General features: G+C 38.7%; 1 protein-coding gene across 3 annotated transcripts in view; it reads left to right on the top strand.

Annotated features, from left to right (window-relative positions):
- The first annotated feature begins 859 nt into the window (after positions 1-859).
- Positions 860-10334, top strand: part of CCDC25 (coiled-coil domain containing 25) — a 34155-nt gene continuing 24680 nt past the window's right edge. For 2 of the 3 annotated variants that reach the window (XR_010379204.1, XM_064482493.1), the window contains exons 1-3: positions 860-998; positions 5766-5813; positions 9435-9474. Coding sequence is in view for 2 of the 3 variants with exons in the window: in XM_064482493.1 (XP_064338563.1) it covers positions 971-998; positions 5766-5813; positions 9435-9474 (116 nt within the window). In the remaining variant the exon portion in view is untranslated. The remainder of the gene's footprint in view (positions 999-5765; positions 5814-9434; positions 9475-10334) is intronic. The other variant, XM_010995473.3, reaches the window with a different exon arrangement.

Genomic DNA, 10334 nt, shown 5'->3' with positions numbered 1-10334 from the left:
TGGTCATCAGCTACTGTGCTGAGCTTTGTGTACCAGCTTCTGGTAGTCTCTGGCACACTTTTTACTTCTAAATAAATTCGGTTAAATGATGTGCTTAACTTCATAGAATGAAGTAAGTCAGAGTGAAGTTGCAAAAATAATCAGGTCAAAGCTAAGTGCTGTGGGACTTTTCCTTGAAGATTATTTCCACTTTACTGAGGTTCAGAGGTTTGGAATTTGCCCAATTTCATAGATGGCAGAACTCAGATTTAAAGGCAGAGCAGTCTGAGTCCAAATCCAAAGAAGCATACCGCCAACAACTCACTGTAATTGACTGCTCACTATGTTCTAAATCCTTTGTGCCTATGAATTTATTAGACCCTTTAAAATAACCTGTTAATTAGCTGCTTTATTCATCTTCGTTTTGCAGTTAAGGTAAGTGTGGCACGGAATGTGCCCAACAAGCGGTGGAGCAAGAATGAGAATCCTGGAGGAATCTGGGTTTATTGAAAACTTAATGAGCTTCTACTAACGGTCAAGTACCGTGATTGGCTCAGTGACCACCCAGCTGGGCAAAAGTTTTCTGCTCTTCCGGAGTCCATACGCGGGTGAGACGGAACAGATAAAACCAACAAAGAAGCCTCAAGACTTGACCGCCAACTGGGTGGAGGGTCTGAAAATACAGTCAGCCAGGGGCATTTTTCTCTTAAGAAGACGGAGTTTCCCTGCATTGCTTTCCAACCACCAATGGTCCTGGCTCCAACCTTTTCCTCAACTCCCAAGTAAGCTAAAGCCCGGAGCGCGCCCACACTTCCTCCTCACTAGGATTGAAGGCGGTGCCGGCCGCAGGCATTATGACGTCACCCGACGTCCGCCGGAAGTTCTCGGAGGAGTTCCGGGGCACAGACGGCCTCCGCGCTTCCGGTATCCAGAGCTTCCAGAGTTAAGTGCTGATTCTCGGCCCTGGAGTGGCCGCGCCGCTGCCGAGATCATGGTGTTCTACTTCACCAGCAGCAGCGGTGAGTGGGCGCCGCCACTTCTCGGGTTTCTGCTCGACCACGGGGCTCCGAAGTTGGGACCCCTAGACCGCCACGGAGCCTGGTCCTTAAGTGCCTCCTCGGCATTGGGTGACTCTTCCTCCGCCCTCACGGTCCCCTCGCCGTGTCCGGCCCCATCCTCCCCGTGTGCCTCCTAGTCAGGGCCTGGGGGGCGTAGAGGGAGCATCTCCTCCTACTGTCTTTGCTTCGGGGAGTTATTCTTGTCCTTCAATCGGAAAGACCTCCTGTCGCTATCTGGAACTGGGCAGAGTTTGTGGACTTTTCCACACCCCCATCCCAACTCTTCCCTCTCCCATCCACCCCCATAACCTTTAGTCTGGCTGTGCCCTGGTAATTGCCCACTTTGAGAAAGAGACCCCTGCCAACAACTCTGCCTTACAGGAATAGCGCATTACCCTTCTAGAAAAGGGTTGTAGGGCCTGGATGCTACAAAAAGCAGTAAGAAGACCCCGGAATGGCAATACAGCCACTCATTGGACAAAGTTGATGTCCCGGATCTTGAAAAGTGGCATAATGTTTCTGATTTGTCTTTGACAGGCAAGGAAAGGATGTGTTTAGTTCCCAGGAAATGCTTTGTCTTCATTTCTCTGCTTATGTTGTTCCCTTTGCCTAGAATCAACACACAGTTAGCTACTTTGTCTTAGGACAGCTCTCGCCTATCTTTTCCAAATACTTTTCCTGCCTTGTTCCTACCCTGAGATTGCTTAGATATACCTCTTTTGGGACCCCCTTAACACCCGTGTATACCTTTGACATTGCAGTTATCATGGTATTAAATGCTTTATGCTTGAGCTAGAGTGTAAGCCCCTTATCTTGTTTCTCTAGCATAGTGCCTGGCTCATAATAGTTACTCAATAAATACTTGTTGAATAAATATTTTTTTTTTTTTTTACTTCTAGTACACTGTTCTGTTGCTACTCTCTTCCTACTTGTTAAAGGCCAGATTTAAGTGAAACTAGCTCTATGATGTTTGTGTGAGTTTGAATAGGGTGGTACTTTCTCTTTAGACATGAGAACATCGAAACCTAGGGAAGTTGTAACTCATAGACTCCCATCCTTCCTAGTCCATCATTGTCACATCCTCTTATTTTTCTTAATAGTTTAGGCTTCCACAGTGTGTCATAAGCTATTCTTCTGCCTCTGTAGGTTTAGTTTGTCTTACCCATATTATTAAAATTACTAGAAACAAAGTTCAGACTAGCCTGAAAAATCATTATAGGCCCCTAATAGCATTTTCATCCCCTCTCTTCCCTGCTCCCTCTGTCATAAGATAGCTTGAGCATCTCTTTGTAGTGTCTCCACTCATGAGAGTCCCCAAGAGCGTAGTTATCTATACAAGTCCAACAATGGAATAAAAAATACAGGCAGGGCATATAGGTACTAAATGTTTTTTATGCTGGCTGCTTTATTCTCCTTAAAGCAATTCTAAATTCTTTGAGCACCAGTCATACACAGACAGGTGCCCTTAATAGAACAGAGTGCTTCAGCAGATTTGTGGATCATATTTTTCTCATTGGCTTCCATTATATAATATCAGAATTGCTTCCTGTCGAAAAAATATTTGGCCTCTAAATCTAATTAAATCTGCACTTGTGCAGCTTTTAAAACTGAAAAGTTAATGGAAAAAATTACAACTTTTCCACTAAGATGGTGGTAAAACTTTACATGTTCCAATATAGCAAACAACTTGAACATAAAGACTCTTCAGGAAATGACCTCATATAGATAGCCAAGCTTTTCAACCAGCTAATGGTTTACTGCCTAAAATCTTTTTTTTTTTTTTTAATGGAAAGAAAATCTCAATAGAAATCTCAGTTGCCTTTCCTTTTCAAATTAGGATCTCTGGCTAAAATCTATTCAATTCTTGTTTCATGCTCTCACAATGGAATAATGAGACATTAGCCTTGCTGTATTTCTAGTGTGAAATTCAAGACCATCTGATTTACAGGCCCACAATATATCAGCACATGGCTCATTAAGTTCACTTGTACTTTTAGGACCTTTTAATAGTATCTGTCTTGAGATAGATTGTTATGTAAATTATGAAATCATCACAGCGCCTCTGAAGGTGGGTTGGTGGTTACACCTGCATCGAGATGACGAATTCCCATGCTAATCAACCTTTTATTATTTGGGTGAGAATAACAAAAGTACCAGAATAATTCAATTTACTTTTCCTTTATCCTTTTAACGTGGATAGGAGCTTAATTCAAACTTCTTAGCAATCATGCTCCTTTTTATTTTTAATTTTCCATTTTGACATAATTTCAGCCTTTCAGAAAAGTTATAAGAATAGAAAATGATTGCCTTTATAACCTCCTCTCAGACTCCCCAGATTCTAACATTTTACCATACAAACCCATCTCCTTTCACCCCTTTGTCTTTCTCTACCTCCCTCTCTCTCTGCACACTCACACAAAGATTTTTTTTTCCCCTGAAACATTGTTAGTAAGTTGAATTTTACCTTTAAATACTTCAGGGTGTTTTTCCTAAAATCAAGGATATTCTCTTGCAAAAAGATACTCTTCATTATCAAAGTTAAGAAATTGTCATTGCAGCGATACTGTTATCTAATCAGCAGCTTTTATTCCATTTTCATCGGTGTCCTAATAATGAATTTAGAACAAAGGAAAATTACAAATCACTGTTGCATTCTGTTGTCATTCATTACCCTTTGGCGTCTTCTTATCTGGAGCAGTTGCTCAGTCTTTGTCTCTCCTGACATTGTCAGTTGAATTATTTTATAGAACGCCCCTCAGCTTGGGCTTGTAGCAGTTTTGTTCTTAATCACCTCATTTTATAGATCAGCCATCCACACCATCATCTGTCATCCTCTTGGTGGTAATTTAGATAGCTCGGCCTGCAGAAACAGCTTTATTTTAATCATTTAAAAAATTACCTTTGTTCTGATTACAAACATCATCTATACATTTTGTAAGCAAGTAGACAAGATAACTATTGTTAACAGTTAAATGTATATCCATCCACACTTTAAAGAAAACAGGTGCAAATATTTAAATTACATATATAAATGTGTTTATACACAATTACTTATTTTTTACAAATTGAACCTTACTGTATATAGGTACACAAAAATACTGTTCTGCTGCTTAATTTCTTCACCTACCCTTTTTAATGGGTTCATGGTATTTTGTTTATTGATGTTCTATAGTGTGTTTAGCCAGTCTTAATTCATGAGTGTTTAGGTTCTAAAAAAAAACCATTGCCTGATGGTGTATTAATTAATAGGATATATACTTGTAGTGGTGACATTATAGGATCAAAAGGGCATACAAATATAATAATGGCCTAAGTATGCAGAGAGAGTTTGAAACTTTTTTGGTTGTATTCCTGCACTCCTGGCATTTGTTATATGCTATGCAAAGGGCTTATCAAGCTAATAAGATGCTCAGTTATAGGCAAGTATTTCTGTCAACTTGTCAACGCAAACATCCTCTGCTTTCAAGTCCTCTCTCTCGGCCACTTCCAAGTAATTATGGACTGTGTCATCATAACTGCTAGCTGAAGGTATTGAGACTTTTCCGTCCCCAAGAGAGACAAGTGTGGCTGATCATTTAAGGAGCGTCTCATTACTGAAAGTACAGGCAGTCCCGAATTTAAGGGTCTGTACATGAAACAGTGCTGCTTCCTGGCCTTCGGAGCTCCACTCACACAGTAAGTCCATGCTCTGGAGCGACAGCCGCAGACTGCCCAGCCCAGCCTTGCACCCGTCTGCTGGGCTTTGTAGACAGAGGCCCAGGAACTGTTAATTCAGGAGTCGAGATCCAAGTGGGGTCTGACAGGTTTTGGTAGATCAGCTTGGAAACCCAGTACCCAATTAGAGTTTCAATTAGGAAACCTATCTGTTTGGCTCCAGATGGAGGAGGCCCACGTTGAAACACACTAGCTCAGTAAAGCAAATGTCTTCCCTAAGGTGAGTCATACCCAGAATATTTGGTTTGATTTAGGGTGGTGGTTCCTAACTAATGTGGCTGACTTCACATTAAAATCACTAAAAGAGATCTTTTAAAAAAAACGCCAGTCCTCAGAGATTTGGATTTGGTTAGTCTTAGGAGGAGCTGGGGCATAATTAGGTGATACTAATGTGTAATAGGGCTCAGAATTACTGATTAGAAGTTTGAGAGCTGTGTTTACCCTGAATGTGGCAGGGAGCTTATTATAATATGCAGCACACCTGGAGCATAACGAATATTGGCTAAATAAAATTATGAAAAATAAAACTTGCCTAAGTATAGGAACCTATTTTTAAATGGTTGAGGTGAAGGTTTTGGCTTGTTTTTTTTTAAAGCTATTTATACATATATACATATATATTATTGAAGTATAGTCTTTTTTAAGCTATTTTGTAGAAGGCAGAAGTATAGGACTGAACTGGAATTGCACTGAACTGTATCCTTGAGAAAGTAGGAAAGTAGCCATTTTTAATAAGAATTGGGAAACTTTTTCTGTTTGGACCAGATAATAAACATTTTAAACTTTGTAAGCCACATACAGTCTCTCTAGCTTCTTCTTTTTGCTTCTTTCAATCTTTTGAATGTATAAAAATCATTCTTAGCTCCAGGGCTGTCCAAAAAACAGTGCTGGATTTGACCTGTGGGCCATGTTTTGCCAACCCCTAATCTAAGCATTTGTCATTTGTTTTTCCCGTGAAACAGTTTCATTGGTGATGAAGTTACCTAACTATGTCTCATTTTTGTTTTGTCCTAGTTAACTCAGCTGCCTACACTATTTACATGGGAAAAGATAAATATGAAAGTAAGTTTTCAAAAGCATTTGATTTTGAAATTTCCAGCGGGTAAGTGTTAATTGCCTTTTCTCCCCATGGTTTGTTGGACATGAATTTTCAATTAACTCCTACTAACTAACCAGTTATAAGGAATTCTAGTTGATTAACTTTCCTAGAATTTAGTTCTGTTAAGTATTTGAACTAATTGGACCACCTGTTGCTGATTAGAAACTTACAAAGAGTTTTGTGGTATCATTTGATTTAGGGTGATGTGAGTCAGAGGTTAACCTGTGCTAGTTTTCATCAAATAAAAATAATCTGTGCCTTGGACTTTGGAAAGATCATTTTCTGTACATTTTATTATCTTATTATATTATAATATTTGTATTTATATCTATCTCTGGAGGTCCCCAAAGCTGCCTCCTTCCTGCCCTGGGAACACTCCATGGCTGGGTGGCTCTGCCTTCAGTAGTCTGAGAGCTGCCTCATTCACTGCAGTCACCTTTCTTTAACCCCCAGGTGTTACTTTGTTTTTTCCTATTCTAGAACCGTCAGTGTTTGTTCTAGGTGCAGTTTGTAACTGACAGTTTAAACTTGATTCTCTAAAAGAGGCAAGTGGAGCATTCTTCAGTGTGAGACATTTGCTATTAACAAAATAAATAAGGCCCCAAGTTAAAAGATGTCAAAAACAGTGGTAAGTTATGTATAACTTATATGTACCTATGTATACAGTCATATAAAAACATGTCATATGTATATAGTTACATATACTAAGTATATATATAGTTAGCATATATGTACATATAATATATAATACATAAAATGTATAAAACATGATAAGTATGATGTGATCTATATAATAGTTGTATAATTATGCAGTTATAAATCAGATCCATATAACAGTTTAGAACCTTGCTGTGAAACTGGTAGCCATAAAGCAGAATCAGTATAAGCAAGATTGTTACATCCTAGCCGAGAGAAAAAAACAGAAACAACATAAAATAACTCATTTTTAAACAGTTTTTCCATATAATGATTTATGACATTGACTCTGGGTGTGACTAGATGGAGACGCAGTCTGAAGCATATTAATACTTGAGTTTGGTATTTCTTCTAGTCACCCATAAGTTGTCATGGGTGATTTTTCTCATAGCATCCTCCTGATGAACTAGCTGAGGAGGGGATGCTTTCTCTGTGTTACACTGAACAATTAAGGCACAGTTACAGGAGCCATCGGTATCTACAGTAGGTATGGATCCAAACCCGACCAAATCTGCTTTCCCCTCTACCACACGAAGGCTGTAAGTCCAAGATGTAGGTCCCTGAGAATCATCGAAGGCAGAGACGGTGTGAGTTTGGCCCTGTGCAGCTCTGGGGAGGGGGCTCTGTGTATTTTTACAGTGAAGGGCTGCCTTGGTGCTGGTTCACACGGTTGGGCTGCCAGTGGTCCTGACTAAGACGGCTGTGCCAGTGACATTCCCACTGTGTCTCCTTTTCCTTCCGGTTTAGTTTGCTATTTGCTGGGGCTTGTCTGTGTGAGCCCGCGTGCCAGCCTCTGTGAGTGTCTGAAGAGGAAGACTGATTCTGTGCTTTCACAGTATTCATTCGGGTGGAGGAACACGAAAACAAATAGGGGCCAATTTTGCTGTGAACCAAAACTGCTCTAAAAAATAAAGTATAAAAAAATTATGGGCAAAAAAAGTAATATTAATAACAGATGCTGTAGATGTAGTGGTGAGAGAGAGTACATGTGGTTAGGAGAGTGGAGAAGGCTTTGTGGAAAACTGGGTGAGGATGGGCTAGATCATGGAATCCCTTAAACGACTGTTGTAGGAATTTATATCTGCAGGTACAGATCTAGTTTATGTCTACAGATTTAAATTTCGATTCTGTCTGGAGCCCACTGGAGTGGTGTTTTGCTGTCATTAAAATATGTGTAGAAAAAAATCTGTGTATAGAACACTTTTCCCCAGGAACTCTTGGACTCTTCAACTCTCCTAGTCTGCTTTGTAAGAACAGTATTACATTTTTAAGGTACCCTGTTCTCTAGTGCTCCTGGCACATCACATTCATTTCTAACAGCCTTGATGACTTCAGACTAAAAGCTGGATGGAACATAAGTGAATTTTAAGTTGGATGATTTACTTTCACAAAAAAGCTTTCAGGTGTGTTCCTTTTATTAGCCAGCAGGTGTCATCAGGGAGCCAAACATTGCCTGAATGAGGAAAAGAGGTTTTTATATTTCCCTTTTTCTGATGACCTGTTGGCTGTTTACTCAGCTTCTCACTGAAGCTAGTAGGAAACCCTTTGGAAAACTCGGGGTGTCTGCAGTTGCTTTGAGCACCCTCACCCAAGAGGACACTCTGGTACCCTTTTCCTTGTCTGGAAAATAAATACCTCATTCAGGTTAGGTAGATTATATTTTCTTGAGCCCATTTTAAATCGTCATATATGAATCATTGTGTTTACCTTACACATTTTAACTTTGTGTTTAATCCTTTAAAAATGCTTCTGTATTAAACACAATTAGTTACTAATTTAATATGGCTATTAGAGGTATACATTGAGATAGCCTTTCTATAGTGATATGTGTTATTAGCCTTTAAATATGTGTACATTTTGAATGAATACTTCACCTTTTTGAAATATACCTTAAATAATTAGGAATGTGGACATATTTGTCTAAAAAATATTTACTGAAGCATTAATTAAAGCAATCCAAATGTGAACAATAGAAAAGTTTATCCATGTGGTAGAATCAAGTAGTCATTGTTTCCAAAGAACTTTTTAAATTTTTACTTTATTTTCATCTAACAAATATATAGCCTAAAAATTCAAATAATAACAAAAAGCTTGTAGTGAAAAACAGTTCCCTACCTCATCCTTTCCAATACCCATGTTCCACCCCTAGGGACAGTTACTTTAACGTTTGCCTGTTTTTTTTCTATTTTATTCTTGTTTTCATATGTAACAATTTTAGGTGGATTTCACTTTCTTTTGTATACTTCTGGTGTTTGTATAACCTAATTTTCTACAATTTTATAATTGAGAAGTTTTTTTTTTAAAGAAGTAAAATACAATCCACTGGCTTTAAAGTTCTAGCAAAACCATTTTAATGCATAGTATTATTACAGTGAATCAATTTTCTAATGCATCTTCTTAGCTGCTCTGATTTGTGAGTGTTAGTTTTATCTTCAAATAGAAATATCTTTGAATTTTAGACTACGAGTATTATTAAAATTATAATTATCCAATTGTAAAACTATTTTTTTACATTTTTTCCCCTGTGTTTTCAAGCATCAAAACCTTTTTCTCCATTAAGGGAAAGAAAAAGTTTTGTGGAAAGGATTAGTATTTTTCCCCTTTCCAATGTATGATAAACTCTGGCATATTTCATTTAACCTTTTTAAAAATTTTTTTAAAAATTTTATCAAAGTATAGTTGATTTAAAGTATTATTAGCTTCGGGTGTTCAACATAGTAATTCAGTACTTTTTAGACTGTGCTCCATTTAAAGTTATTACAAAATAATGGCTGTGTTTCTCTGTGCTGTACAATATATCCTTGTGGCTTATTTATTTTAAACGTAGTGATTTGTATCTCTTAAGACCTTCATTTTTCTTTTTTCCTTTGTTTTCTCTCTCTCTGCAGATGAAGATCTGATAAAGTATGGCTGGCCTGAGGATATTTGGTAAGTAACAATTTTGGTTCTGCTTTCTCTGGATCATTATTTACTTTCCTAGACTTGGCCAACCACCTTACTCCTATGATTAAAACTAGAACTCATGCTTTGTGTTTTGTTTATGAATGTTCAGTGGTAAATAGCTGACTGTCAGCCCCCTTCATTTATAATTACCGCGGAAACTGAGCATGAGGTCTTAGGGTTAAATCTGGGGCCTGACCGCAAAGGCCTCGGGAGCATAGGCTGCCTTTTACCTCCTGTGTGTCTCCTCACAGTAAGTTCCTGAAACCCCGGCACTTACACACTCAGACCGCCCCTCTCGAGCGGGTGCATGAGGGCTTCACCAGAAGCAGTGGAGAAAATAGACCCAAGCTTCCACGTAGATGGAACAGATGGAGCGTCCAACCAGGTCCAGCTTTAAAAAAAATACAGACTGAATTCCCTTTGTCTTCCCGACAAAGACTTTAACCCTTACTTGGTCTAGCCCCTACTCCCTCTTTCTAAAATAACTCATGGAAATTTTAAAAATAACAATACATGCTTTCTTAGCGTCCTTCCAAAATAATTTTATTTTGCTGCTCACCAAACTCAGTCGAAGCTCAGAGATCTCCAGATGTGCCACAGGAGCTAAGAATGATTGTTCCTGTAGTCACCTGCTGTCAGGGGCAGAAACACCTGCACAGAAGAGGTTACCTGTTCAGATGCACCATGAAAGTCAATTTACCACAGCCTTTTATCTGACGTTTGAAAAAAAGAAAATTAAGTAAGTGGAAGAGAAAGTTCCAATTTCCAACCTACACTTCATGTGTTATGCCTTGGGTTTTCCATTGCATTAAGGTTTACCGTGTCTCAGAATGCTGTTTACCAAC

The sequence above is a fragment of the Camelus dromedarius genome, chromosome 36 (genome assembly GCF_036321535.1).
Source record: "Camelus dromedarius isolate mCamDro1 chromosome 36, mCamDro1.pat, whole genome shotgun sequence".
Taxonomy (NCBI): Eukaryota; Metazoa; Chordata; class Mammalia; order Artiodactyla; family Camelidae; genus Camelus; species Camelus dromedarius.
Note: the sequence above shows the minus strand (reverse complement) of the source record. Positions and strands in the feature narration are given on the sequence as shown.